The 21,651-nt window shown below is 44.7% G+C and overlaps 1 protein-coding gene across 1 annotated transcript in view; it reads left to right on the top strand.

Annotated features, from left to right (window-relative positions):
• The first annotated feature begins 3,809 nt into the window (after positions 1 to 3,809).
• LOC148316241 (uncharacterized) overlaps positions 3,810 to 21,651 on the top strand; it is a 59,381-nt gene continuing 41,539 nt past the window's right edge. Inside the window, exons 1-2 of the mRNA XM_088286869.1 lie at positions 3,810 to 3,862; positions 3,953 to 4,030. Coding sequence (XP_088142995.1) covers positions 3,810 to 3,862; positions 3,953 to 4,030 — 131 coding nt within the window. The remainder of the gene's footprint in view (positions 3,863 to 3,952; positions 4,031 to 21,651) is intronic.

Raw genomic sequence — 21,651 nt, 5'->3', positions numbered from 1 at the left:
TCTCGTATGCAAACCTCATCCCGATGTGAGCGCCCCGTCTTTAAAGTGCACAGAAGCTATGCAGCTTTTTGCCAAAAGAAACAATAAAAAACACTGGAGTGAGCAACAATCCATTAACGTCAATTCACACCGCTAGCATTTTGCTTGCCTATGATCCCCAAAATTCCCAACCTCATTTTTGCAGTTAAGTCGTTTTAAATGCTTAAAAAATGGTTCAACGCAATTTGTTTAGCTTTTTTTTAGTGGAAAAAAATGCAAGATGTGGAAATGCATCGCAAAGTTTTACATTTTTTTTTGTTATTTGTATCGTTACCGTCCAATGAAAAGTGTGTTGCTCTTTTTGTAACTGATTTTCCTCTTTTGATCAATATGAAAATGCACATTTTGGGAGATTTTCGTTCTTATTTTTTTAAACAGAATTTAAAAAAAAAAAAACGACAATGGACATAAGATTGCTATTGTTAAGGTTTTTTTTTTGTCTTTGCTAAACATATGCAAATCATGTCCCCAAAATGATCTCCACTGCATTTTTTTGTGTGCAAAACGTATATGCAAAAATCACCCCCCAAAAAAATTTTGTTTTTCTCCCACAAAAAAAAAAACAGCAAAATGTTTTTCTTTAAGTAATGCAAATGTGGACTTATCATTGGACAGCTTTTTTAAAAACAAAAAAACAATTTGTAGTAAAGTGGTAGCATTAATCATGAATCCTCTTTTTTCCCCCTCTCAAAAACTGAAAGACCTCAAACTCTTAAAACATTCCGGATGACAACGTAGGCGGTGCTCCGGCACCAATCACCGATTGAGTTTCAGTCAACTCACCTTTTGTGTACGTTTTTTATGCAAATCAAAAGAAAAATAACGACGTCTGGTCTGGATTCTGGTGGCGTTTTCTCCGCTTTCAAGCACTGAGGTTCCACTTTCTCCCCTTGTACAAATTAATATAAATAAATATATAGATATATAAATATATGATTTATTTTATTTTATTTTTTTTTTGTAATATGACCCTCATGTACGGTTTGGTTGTAAAGAAGAGGCACGGGAGCAGCTACAATATGATGTGGGACAGTGTTCATGTGGGACAACTTTTTTTAATTTATGCATGTTGGGAGTTTGTTTGTGTTTTCTCTTTTTCTTCCTTACAATCCCCGTCCACTACCACCACCAATTTGTTCAGGTGTGATTTGAAAAACAAACACAAAAAGACCTTTTTAATTTTTTTTGGGGTGTTTTAGACAATCAGTGTGGGCCGCCTCACTGCCCCCTTCCCCACCTTCTCTTCGTTGGACTCATTTGTACAAAAACAAAACAACAACAAAAAAAACCTACTGGAACTTTATTTTTTTGTTTTTTTGTCTGTGGCTGCTCAAGTTTACACACACTAAAGAAACACACTTGTCGAGTACACACAAAACACCTCGTGCATCATTTTTGATCCCTTGCTCTTTTTAAAAGAAAATTATTTTGAATGTTTTAGTTGTCTTTTTTGTGCTCCTCCTCTGAGGTGAGGACATGTTTTATTTCTTTTTTTTTTGACTAACAAATCTATAACATCTGAATATGAATGTGGGAATGCAACACATTGCAATAAAAGCACCATTTAAAATGCAGCCACCATTTGTGAGTATTATTTCAAAAGAAGCTATATATAGTTTTAAAAACACACGTGTGTCTTCCAGTTTCAAACATGGCTCATGAATGCAGTCTTGTAATGTGACATACGGCCGCTAGATGTCAGCAAAGCTTTTCTACTGTCCCTCCTCCTCCTCACCCGCCCCCAACCTTTAAAACTAAATGCGTAACAGTCTATTTCTCACGACATGATGTATATTCCTGACTAGAATTCAACTCAGTTGGTGACTTTTATTTTATGTTTGTGAAATAGTCGTCAAGTTGTCAATCAACACTAATTGTGCGTTTGTAAACTAGCTCCTCTCTGTTCACCGCCATTTTTTTAGTGGAAGCGCCGCACTTGAGTGGAGACACAAGAATGAAAAGACAATCAAACCGTTCCAGACGCACAGAAATAGTAACATTGGTTTAAAAAAACATAAATAAAAAAACAATCAGTCAAACCACAATGTAACTTATTCACTCTATAAAAAGATTATTAAATAGAATGTTTGGAATGTAGCTTTTTGGTTCACTGGACATTGTGTTGTTTCAAAAAATAGAGCAAATCAAAATGGGAAAAAATGCTCGTTTCTTGAAAATTCTCAAGTGAGGTCAGTCGTATCTCAGGGCACCAGTCTATCGTAAGGGTTGCTTCTTTACGCTTCAACCTTTGGCTGATTATTAAGGCTCTCATGTTTAATTGATCAATGCGAGCTGGCTCATGTTTGCACCGCAGAGACGACACACACTCACACACACTCACACACACACACACACACACTAACACACAAACATGGCCTACTTTGAAAAAGCTTTTCCCGTTTGTTCGTCCCAATCCGGTCAAAATTTCCCAAGATGCAGCTTGTTGTGAGCGTGTATGTTGTTGTTGCTTAGGAACACTTTTTTTTTTTTTTTTGAAGCCCCCCCAGTCGGTGGTCTCTTTTATGAATATCATTACATATCTCAACCGAGACAGCGAGATATCTTTATCCGTCTTAATCGCTATTTTTGCTCTCCATCCGTCACAAGGGGGTTTATTTCTTCTTATGTTGGGGGCGTCCAAAGTCATTTATTTTGTTGTTCCTCTACATATTCTAATAATATAATCAAACAATCATACAAGGCGTGCATAAAATGGGATGGAATGAGAAAAAGTTTAAATGTTTTTTAAATATTTTTTTTTGTTTTTAATAATGAAATTCATGCGGATGTGTGCCTCCACTAACACCCGTCTATATTCTTTGTGCTCTCCCTATTAAAAACAAATATTGCATTTGATTGAGTCTCTAATAGTAGTTGTGATAGTCTTCTTCGTTAGAGTTTCCATGACTGTATTATTCTGCCCTCTGGTGGCCAAGTAGCACACAGCAGAACGTGCCGCAATTAATGATAAATTCTTTACATTGTGTTTAATTACGTTATCACTGCTGACCGAGAGCACATTGCTTTTTTTTTGTCTTTATGGACGTGACATGACCTCCTTGTGTTCTCTCGTTTGTACACGTTCGTTTGGGGTCTACTTAATCACAGGTGACATTCGGAGTTCACTGCAGGAGGGCCCAACCAGGGTGACTGTCGTTGGGCGATCTTTGCTGCGGGCCCCCCATCCCCTCGTCACCTCCTGCCAGGCCTCCATCTGTTGGCTGGATGCTTACATGCGGCGATTAATGACTGGATGACGGGCGGTTGCGGCGTGAGTGACAGAGCGATTCGGACCTCCCTCGGGCACTCCTGGGTCGCCCCTCGACCGCAGCCGCGGTTGCCGGCACGATGCCAACGAGGCTAATGGGATGATGGATGACGGATGGTGCTCAATATAAAAGTCATCCAAATAAAAAGCGAAGACAAAATGTAAAATCAAATATATTACTAATACTAAACTAATACTAAAAGTACAAAGAATAAAAATGTTTTCTTTTCAAATTAGATGAATACATAAACAGTCACATTTAAATTATAACTAATGTACCTGAATGAAAATAAAAAGGACTTACATTTATTTTATTTAAATTATTTTTTTGAAATGAACAAATTAATAAATAAATCTATACCCATGTAGAAAATAAAATGTGTTTGTCATATGAATGCAAAAATATTTAAATGATAAGTGATGACATTTTTTTCGGCCACTAAAATGAATGTGAAAAGAACTTCTTCGGTGTCTCCACACGGGGGCGCTTAACCATATTGACATGCTGTACACTTACCCCGACCAAGGATTGACGCAAAGAAGAAAAGCGTTGCGGTAAGCGGTCAAAATTGCCATTAAATGAGGAACAAAAGTCGCTTTTAGTCCATCAACACGTTGCAAAATGTTCTTCAAATATCTTTGTAGGATGATTTTCGCTCTTAAAGGACTGCGACGTGACTCCCGGATGACGTTTTTCAGAACGTTTCGAGCGACTCAGAGCAGGTAAGCGAAGCAGCTGTGCTAACTGTACAAGTCGATAGAAATTAGCATTTAACTTTTTTGTTTGCGTGGATTATTAGCATTAACATATTTTAAATATCCACTTATTATTATACTAATTGAATATTGCTGAGTTGAAGAGATAACGTGTATTACATTGTTTAATGTTGTCACTGTGTTTGAATGTTGGTGTAATTAGTTTTTCACATGCTTTGTGGGTTGCGTGGGTACTGTGTTTTATTTTTGGAAATTCATTTGAGTCCATTTACACGAGAAGTAACTTAGAATTGCTCCCCTGGTCAAAAATCCAACTCATGTGACGTGATCAAGCTGAGCCTCATTCGACACCCGAGTAACTGTGATGTCATCTTCAGTCGACAGCATGTAGCAAAATTCGTTTTTAAGGATGTTATTTGTGCGGGAAAAACAATTACGTTGTGATAGACAAAACATTACTTTGTATTATTGAAAGTAACCCTTTGAAAAAAAAAATATTAAAGTGGCTATGTGGTTAGTATCGAGTTGCTTGCTGAAATGGAGAAAACATTTCAAAAGGACCACAGTGTTTGAATCTTGGCAGCCATTTTGTTGTCAAGTGTTGTGTAATTTTCCAACGCTTTTATTTACTAAACAAATAAAATCCCAAAAAGGTAAGTCTTCCAGCTAACTTTGCTGCCAGCTGTCAGAATCGGCAGGATTAGCGTTAGCCGCAAGTAGGTGAGCAGGCTTCTTTCCGGAAGGAGTTAATTGAGGCCTACGGACGGCGGGTGCACGGCACCTGTTCTTGGATGGCACCCTGCCACCGGGCCCGGTCCGCCTGCTGTGGAGGACATTCATGCCTTGATGAGGAATTAGGAAGTCATTAGGCAACTCCAGACGACGAGCGCCTTCACTTCCACGCGGCCGAGTGCACGACAGGCTAATCGGTGTGCTTGTAAAAAAAAAAAAAAAAAAAAGTCTCATCTCCTGCTGGGCGCCTGACACATGACCACAGCGTGTGCTTGTCATTGGGAATATGTCCAAATATATCTCCATCCACATGGCTGGCGTTTCTTAAAAAGCCCTGTTCATTGTGAAGGAAACGTTGTGGAGGAAGAACAACCACGAATGATGAATTGATGACAAAAAAGGTTTTGGCCTGGTGCCTGTGATCTCTTCTTTCCGCACTGGAGTAACATTTTCGGTGATCTGTTGACTTACCCCGAACAACCGCAGCCCCATCCTTATAAGCCAAAGACCCCAGGTAACAGATCATCCAGCCGAGTGCGTTGTAGTCTCACCGTTATCCCAAAAGCGAGTCGCTGACACTCAACCGACTCCCGACTGCACACTCAATTAGCCGTCAACCTTTGGCAGGCCGACGCCGGTAGCTCGTCCAAGCGTTCCAACCTACGCCTGCCTGGAAGAAACCCTATGCAGAAGGCAAATAGACAAGAAGAATTTTTTTCTTTTTTGTCTCCCGGTGGAGAATAAAGGTTAATAACAGTCCTTTCTTGTGTCATATTTGACATGACCAGTCATGGCGGTAATTATAATCATTACACTCCAAAGGATGTCGAGTTATCCCCCTTAAACACAGGCCGCACAAAGGAAATCAATTATTCAATCATCGCTCTCCCATTCAGCGGTGGCTGAGTTCACTTCATTTTGGGCCCGGGTGAATCTGCCGCAAATAAACCCGGCGACCGACGCGAAGAAAAGACGGCACAGGCCCCCTAATTTGTCGCCTTTCAGCCGGTCAATCACGCTCTCAAAGGAATGCGAGCGTACTCTGACAATCAGCGCCATGTGAATGGGAATGGGTTTCATCTGCCGTTTTGCATAAGTTATCTGGCGATAAAGAGGGGCACGGGGGGGGGGCTGCACGGTTGGCAAGTGCGGCCCCAAAAGCCCATGCCTCCAGCGTTGCCACCCACCCTTCCTTCCTTCAACTTATCCCTTAGCCATCCTCGTCTCGCCCGTGCCTACCGCGATTGGCAACGTGTAATTTAAGAGCACGGGCACAAAGACCAAATGCCAAGCCCATCACGGAAGCTGGATGTCTTCTGATTCTAATGGGCCTCTCGGCAGCACTTGCAGGGCTTGTAATTAAGATCACCAGGACACCGGAGAGGAGACAGACTCACAAAGCGCTCGGGACCTGGATCAAGAAAAGCTGAAAAATGGATCAAATGAGACTTTTGTCACTGAGCTTGACTGCGGTGTTTGTAATTTTGATGTTCTCATTTGAAGATCACCACCATACCCGAGAAGGACGACGCGTTTTGGACCTTGATTAAAACAAGGAGGTCCGTCCAGAACAGAAGATGCTTATGTTCTCAGAGAACTTCACAAAGTGCTCAGGACCTTTTTCATCAATGGGAAGGAGTTTTTTTTTTTTTTGCAACTTTGGGATCACTGCTTTCATAGAAGAGGGTTATTTTTTTTTAAATTATTTATTCATTTATACATATTATTTCTACACCAAAGAAGAGACGACAGACCAAAAGTGGAACCGTATCAGCAACTGGCTCAAAACAAAAAAGTGTGAAGTGTTTGTTTGTGACATAAGGATCAATCTCGTTCTATAAATTGCATAATCTTCTGATTCTAACGTGTCTCATCAAAGACACCATGGAGGGAAAAATATCAGCATGGAAACTAAATTTGGTCTTTTGTCGATAGACTTCGGCAAGCCTTTGGCTGCCCGGAAGCGTCCGTTTGTGACGACGGGATCAATAGAAGCTGCATGAAGTCTGATTCCAACAGGCCTCTTGTGCGCGCTCAGGGCATGTGGTTCTCATCAACAAGGACAGAGCGAAAATATCCGTGACTGGTTTGCAAAAAAAAAAAAAAAATCATAAAAGTTGGCCTTTTTTTCAATCGGTATTGGCGCGGCGTTAATAACGCGGAAACGTCGCTTTGCGACTCTGTTCTGATTCGAGCGGGCTTCTTCTTGGAGGCTGGCAATTCAGATCACCGGGACAGAAAAAAACCCCCAAAACTGAGCGAGTGGCACATGCAAAACTGTCAAAGTTGGCCTTTTTTCAATGGACTGCGATTCATTAGGCCCCCTCATCGCTGAAAGTTGTCCTGGTTAACTTTCAAGGATGCACGGCGCTCTTTGATTGCTTATGGAGGGTGACGCTCAGCGGAGAGCAGCTTCACTTCAGAGAGAATTCCGATTAGCGAGCGGCGACTCCATCAGCATTCCTGTAGGGATATTTGATCAATCTGACTGATGAAAGGACTCGCGCGGGCCTTCATATCCGCACGGAGGACAGGAAGTGTCGTCGTCCTCGCCGCCGCCACCGCCGCTCGCTCCCCAGCGTTGTTTTGGTCCCGAGGACACACTCGAGCTGCCGCTGCTCCGGGTGGTTGTGTGTTCAGACCTTTTTCCGTTTAATTAGATTTGTTAAAACAATTTTTGGAGTGCTTTATTCGGTAAAAGCTCTCAGGGGTTAATATCCGCGGAACACTTCTCTGTTCGCCTCCTTTTCACCAATGGAGCATAAATTATTTAAATTATTCAGAATTGTGCGACCTTTTATCTCACCCCCTTTGAAGGCGGCAAATTAAAAATGCAAATGGACTAACTAATTAATATGCAAATGCATTCATTCCCAGTTAACAATTAGCAATTAAACCTGCAGTGTCTAGAAAGAGCACTGGCAAAATTAGCAACTTATTTTTGCTGTTTGCAAAAATAGTCAGTCCCGCTCGCACAAAAAAAAATGATTGACGAGATGACTTGAACTGACGACCACCTGCCTCGCTGTAAACAAAACGAACATGGGCGACGTCGCTTCGCAGACGATACAAAATCAGAGTGCCGCCGTATGTCCCCCCCGACCCCCTCCAAAAACAACAAAGGTGTCATCTTTTTTTTTTTTTTTTTTGTCCTGCTTGGCTGCTCGCCTTTCATAACTCAATCAAGCCTAATTAGAACGTTTAAAACTATTTGTAGCGCTTCCGTCCACCATTTTGACACGTTCGGATTCTGCTACACGTCAACACTGTCTAGCGAAATGACACGGCCGCCGCAAATAGCCGCCAACTTCCTTTTTTGCCTTGACTTTGTTGACATATTGTCACGTGCGCATGCAACGAAAACTTTGAAAACATACAAACGATCACTGCATCCTTCCGACACGCCGTCCAAAGTGTTTCCGGTCATCTTTATTTAAAAAAACAAACGCCAATTTTGGATCATGCTCGGAATGTTTTGAGCAGATTGCAAAACGGAATCGCTTGCTCGCTAATCATATCCTAGCATGTCTTAAATTCCAAGAGTGAATCCAATATTTTTTGACTTTCTTAGCTTTGTTAAAACACAAAGCGAGTCATTAGCAAGTTCATATTCAGACACGTTAGCGTGAACGTCAAGAAATGATCTCAAGCACTTTTAGGAGAATGGAGGCACAGAGAGACACCACCTTAATCTGCCCAACCCGTGATGTGTTTCTTCAAAAAAATGTCTTTAATCTCAAGAGCAAAAACGTTAATCGGACGTATAAATGGATCAACTTTTCCTCGGGGTTCGTTTCCAAAGCGCTTAATCTGAATGTTGGACGGCGTCTTTGGATAGGTTTTGATTTTGCGGACGTGAACGAACAGGACGCTATCGTCGCACACGTTTCCTATTTCCTCCCCAAATGCAATCTTCCACTCCACGCTATCTGCCGCCATTACACCTCCCGATAGCGGACGCTGCCGCAGCCGACATCAATCATGCGCGGCGAGCCTCTACTCTGCGCCTTTTAGCACGCGGCGATGCGGCGGCGCGATAGCGGCCGAGGTGCCGGGGGCCAGGAGGCGTGAACCGCAACTCCTTAAAGGTTATCTGCCAAACACAGACCCGGGGGCACCCGCCTCGCGCACCCTGACGCCATTCAGCCGAGGACGTACAAAGTGACGCGTGCGCGGGGAGATCGGTGTCGACGCGACAATAGCGGTCGGTCAGTCAGTCAATCATCAGGGGAGGCGGGAGGGACGAGAGTGATGCTCTCCGTTTTTTTCAAATTGTTTTTTATGAACATGCCTCCTCATATACAAATCATAAATGTCAGCGTTAGGCTTGATCGCTTGTCTACGAAGGAGTATTAGATCCATACTGGGGCGACATTATATCACTTGGACAAGGGCGAAAAGGTTTAGCTTACAAGAAATATTTATTTAAATTGCGGAATAGTTGTTTTATTAATTTAAGTAATTTTGTTATTATTTTTTAAAATAATTTTGTTGTATTTTCTTTGGGAAAATATACATTTTGAAAATAGAATCACAATTTTTTAATATCGTAATCTTATGAGAATAGTTTTGTTAAACGTACAATAATCGTCATAACGTCAACATTTTTTTAGAATAAATTGGTCAGAAAATTCAAATTTTACCTGAACAAAGTTGTAATGATGTCATATTTTTTGCGAGGAAAAAAAAAAGTGGAAATGACAATGAAACGAGGAGCCACACAATGACCATTAATTGAGTTGAAGCAAAAAAAAAAAGGTAAATGTGATGTTAAATTCAAATCTTTGGGAGCTGGAGCAGTAATTAAAGTATGACTTTTTTTTTTCTTCGGGAAAATATCTGGAAATCTCAGGAAGGTTATTTTTGGGTCAAAAAATTTTCAAATCTTACAAAAGTGTCTCGGTGGAGGAAAAAATGTTGAATTATCAGTTTGAAATAATTTATGAGAATTAAGTTTTGTTTTGTCTTTTTGAAGAAATGTATTTTAATTCTTATTTTTTTTTTCTTTTTTATTCCGCTAGTATTTTCTCCAGTGTGCGCGTGGCCCTAATACTCGCTGGTGCTCGTCAGGGTGTAGCCGGCACCGCCGGGCTGAGCGGCGCCACCTTTGGCACGGTGATTACTGCGCCTTTAAACGCCAGCGTCTTTCATTAAGTCGCATTTAGTGCCCACTTCCCCTGACGCCCCCGGTGTGATATTGCCAAAGAAGCTTCATATTTTATTTATTGCACTTTAATATTGTTTTTGAATATTTGCGCTGCCTTTAGGCCTCTCGCGCCGTCACGTCGCCCTCTTTAATTTCTCAGTGGAATTGATTTCCTATAGCTGCGAGTGACGTTTGATTAGGAGGGGGAAAAAAAAAAAAGAAGTGTTGCGGCGTGAAAATGTAAACGAAGCCGTTTGCCACAATATCTTTGGATTACGCTCGCATTTAGGCCGATTTAATTGAATTGATTCTTGTTTACGTTGCACGCCCTGCGCTACATTGGGCGGCGTTTAAGAAATTCACACCTCGCCGGCCCGCCCGCGCCGCTTCCTCGTCCGCTTTAAATATTTAATACGCTCGCACGCTAATGTACAGCGGCGTAATTAGTGCGACGTGCGGTAGAGGCTCGGCGAGCATCTCTTTATCCGCTCACTCGTGGAATAAATCGAGCTAAAACACAAGAAATGCGGGCAAAGAGTCTCTTTCAAGCAAATAGGCTGGGGGTGGGCTAGATAATTAATTCCGAGATTAATGTACTGTAGCAGTGGTGTGTTATTAAAACGCTATTTTTAAATTACAGCTCAGAAAGCACCCCCTTGGGATTAAGAGTGTTAGCCACTGATCTCTGCTTAAGTTATGGGAGGAAATGCGGGGGGGGGCTACTTTATATGCCCAGGTCGCTTCTTCTAACGGCTCGACGGCGAGAATCTTTTTTCTATTTGCTCTCCTTGGTGGTTTGCGTAAATCGCCTTTAGTCTCCTCATTAATGCACTTAGAACTTTTTTGCCGGCGAGATAGAAGCAGGCGGCGGCGGGCTCACAGCGGGCGTTTGATGCCCGAATATCAGGCCGCGTTTGCTGCGAAAACACGTTTGTTTGCCACGTTGGAGACGGCGCCGTGCTCGTTCTCGTTCCCATTGGAGAAGAAGAGGCCGCTACGCTCCTTTGAACGGAGGAGTCCGTGACGATGGCCGACCTTCCTGATTCTGCTGCTTTTTGGGTTTTTTTTGGGCAGAGGGTCTCGACATGCACCGTTTCAAAGGTATTAAATGTTGTCGTTGCCGCAAAGTTAACGGTTGTTACCTAAAGGTTAAGTTAATTTGCGTGTAGGTTAGGCTGAAGGTTTGCGCTCGTAATTGTGGCGAGAATGTCGACGACACGGACGTAGCGAAATTCTTTCGAGAGCTTCACTTCCTGTTTCGTATTGTTGTCTGTGCTCGTCGGTTCTTCTCTGGTGTTGTGTTTTTAGCATCATTGAGCACCTGTGGCTTGCGGCAGATGAATCCGCCGTGTCGCCGTTCTAGAGGGACCCCAGGGCCCGTGGCGGCAGAGACCAGTCCATCCTGCTGGCCGTAATTAGCGCGAGCCCTGTTGATTCGCAGATAATGAGCGGCAGTTCATTAGCTCAGCGCTAATTGCCGCCTCCTTCGCCACCACGCCATGCGTCCCCCCCCCCCCCCCCGCCGCCGAGCTCCACAAAAACTTTTCTCATCTGCGAGATAAAAGCAACGCGATGGGTAACCTGTTGGGAAATTGGAGCGGAAACAGATGGAGGTTGGTGTTTGGATTCATTTGGACTTATTTTAGTGTGTGTTTTATTGCGCAAATGCACGTAGGCTGGATGCGATTTTGTCCAAGGACGCCACGGAGAGTCGCCGCACTAATTGCTCGGCAACCGTTTGCTGATTCAGCTTCCGCTCAACCTCACCTGCACGTTGACAACTTTCCTTGCTCTGATGTCATAATCGCAACGACGTTGACATGTTGGCTGTCCAAAGGAGTCTCATCCTCGTGGAAAATCTGTGCCGCGGCTTTATGGTAACACGTTCTTCCTGTAGTGCTGTTTTATTTCAATTGCTTTCAGCTCCCAATCAGACCTCGATAAGCTTCCTTTTATTTCTGCTCCGTCGTGGCTGTGCCATTTTTTTTAATGTTTAAGCAGATGCTTAGCGATGTGCCAAATTGGCCACTTGAACGCTTTGTAGCAAAAGTAGCGACGCAATCCTCGGACAGGCAGACGGGCTTGTCCACAAGTGCGGTGGTAATACCCGGCAGGGTCGCGCGTTCCGACATAACAAGTGTCCATTCGGAAGGCAATCTCACCTCGAGCGAGCGATCGGCGTCTGCTGAGAGTCTTTATCGGCGAGGCCGTGATGAATCCCCGGCAGACCAGCACTCCGCCGCATACTCGGAGTGAGCGCGCATTTAAATGAAACCTCTCCTGGTGTGCATATTGTATGACATGAGGACGTCTAAACTCTCTGCCTTGTCGAGCGCTACATCAAACACAATAACAGCAACAACCCTCCCCCTCGTCCTCCTCGGCCTCGCCCCCGCCCCCTCCCTCTTTCCTTTTTGCGTGCTTTCTTTAATACCCTCCCTGACATTTCGCTTTCTTGGGCCTCATCTCCAAAGGCTGCTTTCATGTGCCTTTCACCGTGGACTCGTATGCATTCTTTCAAGGCAACTTACCTGCGCGCCACGTCACGGTGTGTTGCCGCACTCGATCGCTGTCCCCCACGGGGCGCGAGCGAGAGGCCTTTTGTCGAACGGGGTTTTGAACCAGAAGGTGCTCGGCAGGAACCTGGTGATCAGAGCCTGTCAGCCCTCCGGGCGCAGCGGCCTTCTATTGACAAGCAAGTGTGATCGAGAAAATGCAGCTAAGGGGATGCGCCAAATGATGGAAAAACATCAGATTTAACTGCCGTTGGTAGCGTCACGCTTACCAGTTATTGGGTTGCTAGAAATTCACAAGTCGGTTCAGCAAAAGGCTGCTTCTGATGTTGCAGCTTGGTTTCCAGATGCTTGGAAGTGTTCTGAAATGCGTTCAAATTCATGCGACCTTCGAATCTGGTCTTCGTTTCCATGGAGACGGGTCTTGAGCAAAGGTTGCTTCGGAGCACACTTTCGTGGGGCCTACGTTGCCGAGCGCATTGTCGCCATCTAGTGGCCGTGCTTGTCCAAATTCGTTACAAATTAAAAGACGAAAAATGGGTGGCTTGTTCCTTTTTTCCCCGTGTTCTTGTGTTTTACGAATAGCCAGACATGCGCCACTCCAAATTGACATGTTGGCGCACGAAATCATGGCAAATTCAGCCCAAGCTTTTGCATTGTTTTGACGAAGGATTTTCTTTTTCCTGGAATCCTTGTCCATTTCCATGCAGTCGCCGGTATGTGAGACATATGATCCTATCCTCCAAGTTGTAATCATCCGAATTTTGCGTTCATCAGTCAGCGCCGACGGTGGATCGGAGTTGATGAAATTCTGAAGAGTGCGCGTGACCGTATGAGAACTCAATGAGACGCTGAAGTCATGCAAAAGATTTAAATGCGCCTGGCCGGGAAGCATCAAGTGCAGATGAGAAGTCACGAGAATGCTTCGGGTTCTTTACGCTTTTGTCCCCACAAAGAGCGGTGGACGTCCTCTCGTTATTGCGCTTTTTTAATATACAGGATTCGGAAAGAACTTTTGGAGTCACATTGACAATTGAAAGATTACGTTCAATTTGAGAGAATGAGAACGGCCGTTCTTGAAGAACCCCATCCACGGATGGTCTCTGTCTTTTTGCTGGCACACATTCGGCTTCATTAAATGACCAAATTTGAGGAAAGTTCCAGCAAAAAAAAAAATGCGAGCTGTAATTATTCCTAATCCCAACAATTTAAGTGGAGCTTTTTGGCTCGGTAGTCATCTTGGCATTTCTTGCATACATTTGCACATTGATGCGGCGCTCCGCTTGCCGGGAGGGGGAGGGGGGGCGTTGGCCCGTGCGGGACGTCAGTACGACTGACACACAAAGATTGGTTTTGTTCTCGCTGCTTCCGCCATCTTGACGCACTCAGCCTTGTGTCGTTTTGTTGACGAGTAATCAGCTGACTTGCTTCTTGACGCCAACTTTGTGGCCACTTTAATCGGCGCGCCACCGAAATGAAAACCAACGCAGAGATTCGGAGGCCTATTTGTCGAGTTCATTGTGGTCGTCCGTCCTTTGCTCTGGTTTGCACTCAAACTTGATCTTCTTCGTCGCCGTTTGTATTTTTGTGCTGAAAGACGAGCAATGACATTTTTAAAAGCGCATCGGGCCCATACTGATAAGAAGTCGGAGTCTTCCGAGACATTTTTTGCAAACGGAACTCTTGCTCTCATGAATATAAAGTTGCAGTTCTTTCAAGAAGTCAGTTATTGCCAGAAAAAAGTCACACAAGTTAAAAACAAAAAAGGATTGGAAGCAATTGTGGAAAAAGGTCATATTCTTTGGAGAATAAAGTTATTTTGTTCAAGCAAAAAAGGTGTAATATTATCAGCTTAAATTTATACCGTGGAACTTTAAGAATTTTTAAAAAATTTTTTCAACAGTTTAATTTTCAATAAAAGAAGTCCCAAAAAAATGAAAAGGAAATCATATTTTCCGAGAATTTGTTTTCAAATCTTTTTTTCCCCCCCAAAAAATTGAAGAAAAAAGACAACAAAACATTCAAACTTTTTAACTGGCCGGCGACATCATCAAGTCAAGGCGTCTCGAACGTGTGTCCGGCGAGCGTCCCTCATTTTCCGTGTCTTCCTACCCGTGCCCCCTCGGAGGACATCTTTCATGTCGTGCACGTTTTCCGCCGTGTGGCGCTCTGCCAAATTTGCATAAATAAGCTCGGCGTCACAGCATGCCCACGCCGTTGCCCAGGTGCGGGCGCATTTGCATATAGAGCCGCGATAGGGCTCCCCCGGGTCCTCTCGGCGACTGCGGCGCGGGCAGGGGGCCGGCGGCGCCGCAAATGAGATCTGAATTGGAACCTGGCCGCCCTCCATTTTATGCGCGTGTGCCGAGGTGCCGTATGACCGCCGAGAGAAATAAGAGATAACAAGGGAGTGGGAGAAAGACGGGTGACACGTGGCGCCCCCCCCTTTCGCTCCCCCTCAATGCCACACGCTTGACTTGTAAAGCAGATTATTGACAGCAGAGGGGGATCAATCACTTGTTTACATTATGTAATGAATCCCATGATGGCTTTCGGCGCCGCCGCTGATATATTACCGCGCACGCCATTGGATGCAAAGCAAAGCAATAGCGAGCGCAATACTTGTTGACTCCCTCTGATGGCCCCCATCATGCTTTTCCATTACCGCTCGGTCTCAGTGGCCTTTTGAATCGGCGCTATACGGCGAGGCGGGCCCACTCCTGATTAGTCGCATGCCGCTCCTCTGACAATACGTCTCCCGCCATCTGAGCGCCATCCTGCCGTCTCCGAAACGAGGCGAGAGAAGGCGGCTCGTGATGGGCCGGCAGCCAGAGGAGCCTTGTGGGATCGCCAAGATCCTGCTTTGTTGGACTTCAGCTCCTGCCAGCTGGCCCGTTTGCGTCTCCCTACCACTTAAAATCCGCCATCTCGCTACGGCTGTCCGCTGGGTGTCCCTCAAGTCGGAACACGTGCGCAGAAAGGCCCATTTGCTACGACGCGACTTTCAAGTCGACCCGAACGTGCTACTTGGTGAGAATGACACTTGAACTTTAGATCCGGCGCTTGTCTGTTTTTTTGGAAAAAAAAACCCCAAAACATTCTTTCCTTCACCTCACTTGACCAATCAGGACGTTTCTTTTTTTGTCCATTTTAATTTCACAGCAAGCCCTTAACGGCAATAAACGCAGTCTTGTTGGAACGTAAAAGTGAAGAACTAGTTATTCTTATTTATTTTTTTTTATCATGCGCCGTTACGAGCGGTATCATTGCGAAATATCAAGTGTGTCCGAGCGCAAACGCTTTGACCTCAATTAGCGCAGGACGACTGCGCGCAAACGGCGCCGCACGCAATGAAGGCCAAACAAGAAGCATTTTTGTCTCGTCAAGGATGCCGAGAGCTCGCTAATTGCTTCTGCTCGTGATCTGATTTCATTTATAAAACGATTGTGGTACCGCGATGACCCTTCTGTTCTCGGTGTCAGCCATTTTTATTCCGGCGGTGCCGAATGCTGACCAGAGGCTACGAGTGCTCGACGTCACCTTTTGGCCTTCGCGCCAATTAAAATTGATGCAAGTCTGTCAATCAGTCGCGGAAATGATTGTGAAACTAAATGATATAAATTTGGAGCAGTGGTACGTTGACTTGGTCGCTCATATCTCAAGGCACCGCTGCACACATTTTTTTGTTGCCCATCAGCAATCGCGTGAATTCTTGGCCCTCAGGTTTAAGAAAAGTCTTTAAAAAAAACGCCTCATTCGTCTTTAAAAAATAGAAATAGAATTTTGCACATGATTTTGGATCCACATCTGATTAGCGCGTGTGTTGCGGGCAGCCCGGTTAGCTCCGAGCCGGTGATGCCAGCGCCGTCCACCGGTGGGAGTCGGACTGTGATTCCGCTCCAAGGTGAAGGCTAATCGCAAACATTAGCGCCGAAAAGACGATCACACGCAAGCTTGTTGAACCCTCGTTCACGTCTCATGTCCTGCCAGCCGCCGTTTGACACGTGTGATCAATGCATTGATGGATACATGATGCTTTGGCATGTCGGCGCGCCGCACGCCGCCTGCCAAACGGGCTGAGGACGCGGCGGCCGCGAAAGGACGCCAAGCGCCTGGCGTAACCTCGGCTTGCCTCCTAATTTGGGGAGCCTTTTGTCTTTTGCTCGTTTTTGTGTTTGGCTCCAGCGTCTCTGATGGTCGCTTCTCAGCACTAATGACATTGGCACGTCCGGTCGGCACCGAGGATGGCGTCGGCATTAGTTTGACTATTCGTCTCTCAGCGTCCCCCCGGTGCGGAAGCGCAAACGCTTGCCACGTATTGGAATGGGGGTAAACGCTGTCTCTCAGCATTCCCGTCATTCGTGAATGCAAATAATCACCTTTCAGCATTCACATGTGAAAACCTGAAAAACAATCCCTCAGCATTGTCGCAATACCAATGCTGGTCTCCCATGGCAACTATTTTCGACTATTGATTATGGATTCATTGACCGACAGTAACAAATAACAATTCCAATCCACATTAGCATTCGCTCGAACCAGCGTCCCTCGGCATTCTTCGCTTTTCGGCACGAATGACATTGGCACATCCGGCCTCGGCGTTCTCCCGCCACCACCGCCGTGTCTTCAGAGAGCTCCCACTTAGCCATTCTCTGTGATTCCCCTCTCAGGAAACAAGCAAATCATTTTCTCATAGACACGCTCATTAGCCAACCGCCCTTCTTCCTCCTTTTACATCGCCAGTTTCAACATTGCAACAAATCCCCCCCACGCGCCTCGGCAAACGGCGGAGGTCTCGTCGTTTTTCAACCAGTCGCCCGCGCCCGCTCCGCGTGCCAGCGGCGCTCTCCAAGGAGACCGGCGAGATGCCAAAGCAATAATGCCAGAAGAAGAAAGAAAAATAATAGCTGAAATGTTGCAATACTTAAATTTGGCTGTCTTGCCGGGAAGCGCAAATGCGTCCGATGGTCCGTTTGTCTTTGGAGTACCTCCGGGCTTCTCAGGGAATTTTTAATCTTAACGCCTCTTCACTCCTTCACTGTTGTGATTAAATGTTAGAACGTTTATATTCTTCACCTGGAATCCAAGCGTATCGGTCAAGTACCTTTTTCAACGGGGAGGTGCAGAATAAGCTCTCACCCGGCTCGCCTTTGAAATTCTGTTTTTTTAAAACCACTGCAATGACTAACAGATTCCCGTAGAGCAGGCATCACCGAATGGCGGACCGGACCCATGACCAATCTATGATGATTTTTTTTCAGGGCGCATTCGCAAACGTTGGCGCTGCAATTCTAGTTAATACGGAAAAGGCGCCACTGATTTGAGCCAATCAAATCTTTTGTTTACGATCCACTGCAGATTGCGCAGCAGACCGGAAGAGAGTGATGCTGACAGTACGCCTTGCTAAAAAGTTAGCGAGGTCGATGCGTCTTGTTTTAAATGAATGGACGGAGAAATTTAGTTTGGTTCTGGCTGCAGACGATTCAAACCCAGTGTGCATCATATGCTCCGAAAGCGTCGCAACATTTCGAAGCGCCACGACGAAACAAAGCACCGCCCTTTTGTGCACATTATCCGCTGACGTTTGAGGCGAGCGCAGGCAAAAACATGGAACTTCGAGTGCAGTATAACAGATTTTTACATTTTCGTTTACAGCCCAGCGGCATGCAAACGAATGTTCACTAAAAGTATCGTGGATTTTGGGGAAACATAAAAAAACATTCAGTGATGTGGAAGTTGTGAAGGAGTGCTTAAATGCGGTTGCACAAACATTATTTAAAGGAAAACACAAAACCCAGATGTGTGAAATAATCGACCAAATCCCAATGGCCCTGACTTTGTTCCAACCCAGATTTAAGTCACTGGCAGGGCAGTCACAAACTCATTTTTCTCATGAAGAGAAGTTAAAAAAATATTCAAAAGAAAAGGTGGTGTCAAAGCTCATTTTGAATTCGTTTTTCATGAGGACAGCCATTTTTATTGATTGTGTACTGAACATGTTGACCTGGTTTACTCGGATAATTAGGCTTTCTGTTTTTTTTAGGCTGATAACTCTTTGATTAGAGAAAAAAAAAGGTAAAAGGTGTTAACTCAATGCTGAGCACTTAATATATTTCTGCAGGAGATATTTTACTGTTTTTTCTCGAAGTGGCAAACTTAAGTTCCCGGAGCCACATTTTCTTGAATGTGAAATAAACGCCTTAGATTTGTTTGACTGGCAAAGGTGTTTAATGGGAACGTTGCTAAATATTTAGTTTATAAGTGCGCTCTGTTGAAAATGACTAAATATTGAAACTATATAAAAATGTGAACGTAGGCTAGACATTAAGGGAAGTTGGACTTTGGTTCGGACCTTTTAATTGGAAGAACCTTTAGTCGTGGACCTCTGTGACTTTTAATTGAATACCTCTGCCGTAGAGGATGGCATCAAGTTATATTAAAAACAAAAACGACCTGTGAACAATTCTAAAACATTGGTTATCACACCAAACGAGGCGCTGCGTGACGCTTTGTAACCCTGCACCCAAAAGCAATTTTTTTTTTTCAAAGAGGGCGGAAAGCCCGCACAGTAAGGCCGGAGCGCAGATAAGAACCCGGACCTGCTCACCGCTCGTCCGGCGCTGTTTTGCGCCTCGATTGTTATTCCCCTAATATGCTCGGTGCGCTAAATCTGCATTGAAACGCCAGAGAAAAGAGAGATCAATATAATAGCTTTGGCACCTGGCCCGAGCGGTCCGCACAATAGGGCCGAGCCTTTTGGAAATCATCGGCGCGTAGCCCCGCGTGTTTGGGGGATAAAAATAATTCCTCGCCTCTTTGCCAAGCGAGCGGCAGGCACAATGCCCGTGTCTGAAGGGAAGGGTGCCATGCGGGCCTCGTAAATTGGCTCTGACGATCACCAAGCGAGCATCTTCTTTTCTTTCTGTGTGTGCGGAGGAGCAGAAGGAGGCGGGGAGGTGCGTTGAGGGGGTGGCGGTGGTGGGTGCGAAGGGGGTAAACAATCCCAATGATTTCCCAGCTCTGGCACCGTCCGGGATGTGGATGGCTGCGCTGGAGAGGAATTGCGTTTATTTGGCACGCCGTTTGTTTCTTTATTGGAGTGTGAGAGAGAGATGGAGGGGGGGGGGGGCGCGTTAGCCAAGGGGAGGGCAAGCTTGTTGTGGAATGAGCGAAGATGCTCAGAAGAAATGACTTGGTTCTCGCCAAGCCCACCTCCTCAGAAACAAAAAACAAAAATTGGACCTGCGTTATTTGCAAACACAAGTCTCAACAGTCCATGCAACACACGGACATGAGCTGCAAAAGTATTGGGACACAACATCTTTGACGACTCAATGCCGATCATTTTGCATTTTAAAAAGTGTGTGTGTGAATTTTGTTCTTTCTTTCTTTCTTTTCGCAACAAAATGCTGCCTGAAGTATTTATGATACTTATTGTACAGTGGGCGTGTTGAGATACCGAATGTTGCTAAAGGTAGCATCATGCAGTCACGCAGCCACAAACGAAGAAAAATTGTCCTTCTTCTTCTGCTATTGTAGGTGACTCAGTAAGATGTATTATTACAAATGATCTACTACTTGTTTGCATGTGTTGCTGCACCGTTTGTGTTGAGATTGTCTCTTAAACCCAACGATGCATGCTAACCATGACCATGTCAATGGCGTATTAAATTGTCTGTTAGCATTAAGCTAACTGGACTTTCCTCAGGCAAAGCTACGTCGTTGTTTTTAAATGCACGACTTGTAATTATTTTGCTTTCAAAATGTTCATGTCATCTTCATGGCATGTTCCGTAGCCGCATACCTTTGCACGTACATGATTTCAACCCTCTCGCACTCAGGTAGTGCTGCCACCTTACAAACAAGGCCGCCACCAACAAAGTCTCAGCGGGAGAGGCAGATTAAAAATGACAATCAGTCGGAGGGTTGCACGGCGACGCCTCGGCGGGGTGTGTGGTGAGGGAGGGACGGGGGGGGGGGGACGCAGGTGCCTTTGTTAAGAGACACCCCCGCGCTCTAAAGGGCCTAATTATCTGCTGTTATTTTGGCACTTATCAGCCCGCCGAATAACTCCCCCTGCTCCGCCGTCGAACTCACACAGCGAAAAATTACTCACCGACTCCCGGTGAGGTATTGTGCCGCGCCGCCGACAAGGTATGCATATTATGTGCTCGGCTGGAAATTTCACCGCTGTGTGTGTGCGTGAAGAGTGATTAGGAAACAGGGAATTGTCACAGAAAATGGCGTTTTTTTTTCCCTTTTGTGTGACGGATCATTCAGCATTTTTTGCCCCCCTCCCGCCCCACTCCCCAAAAAATGGAGACGACGACGTGGTCCATATTGGGTACTAGGGGGCACTGTTGCGCGTGCTTTGGCGGCGCCGCCTCGTGAACACGTTCGCACATAATTGGACAGTTTTATGGCGGATATGAACTCTGAAGGGGAACTTAAGCCATCTAATCATTGGCATTCAGCATATGCCATTCATATGCATAAACACAAATAAAAGGCACAAAGAGGAGCCGGGCTTCTCCGAAGGAAGTCGAGCCACTCGAAAAAAATGGAAAAAAAAAAAAAAAAAAGCCCTCGTTGGAATTGAAGTCAAGATTATAGGAAGTTAAAGACTTCAGGTAGAAGGGAATAAATACGCATTTTGTTCCTAATCCACGGAGCAAACGCACACGTGGATTAACCAGCATTCACCGGACACAACATTAGGTACACCTGCACGAAATCTCAAGAGCGAAATTCTGCCTTTGCAAAGAGAATCATGCTTGCTTTTCATGCTATCATATTTTAATATGATTTTTCTGTTTGTCAGTCTACCTCATTTGTGTCAAATATTGGCAAATTATTAAATATGGTTTGAAGTCACTTTTTCAAATATAGTTTTAGAGATCTTATAAAGGAAGTTTTTTTTCTTTTGTGTAGCTAATATTCTGGCCGTGTGGGAGTATTATGCATGTATAAATGCATATTTAATGCTTTTATTTTATTGGGATTTTGTCAAATTTGACAATGCATCGATGTGACGCAGCACATTTCTACCAACATTTTTTAAAAATTATTTCTTGTATTAAATAATCAGTCAACTAATGTTGTGCCCTTGCAGTCAGGAGGAGTTGTGATGTTTAACGCAACCATAGGGCCAAATTATTTTGAATTAGCTGTGAATCTGATTATATTTGAATAAAGTCTCTGTGTGTGTGTTGAACCAGTCCTTCTTGTATTCATAA

The sequence above is a fragment of the Idiotropiscis lumnitzeri genome, chromosome 21 (genome assembly GCF_059441095.1).
Source record: "Idiotropiscis lumnitzeri isolate Australia: NSW breed Sydney's pygmy pipehorse chromosome 21, RoL_Ilum_1.0, whole genome shotgun sequence".
In the NCBI taxonomy this organism is placed as follows: domain Eukaryota; kingdom Metazoa; phylum Chordata; class Actinopteri; order Syngnathiformes; family Syngnathidae; genus Idiotropiscis; species Idiotropiscis lumnitzeri.
This window is presented reverse-complemented; position numbering and strand designations above follow the sequence as displayed.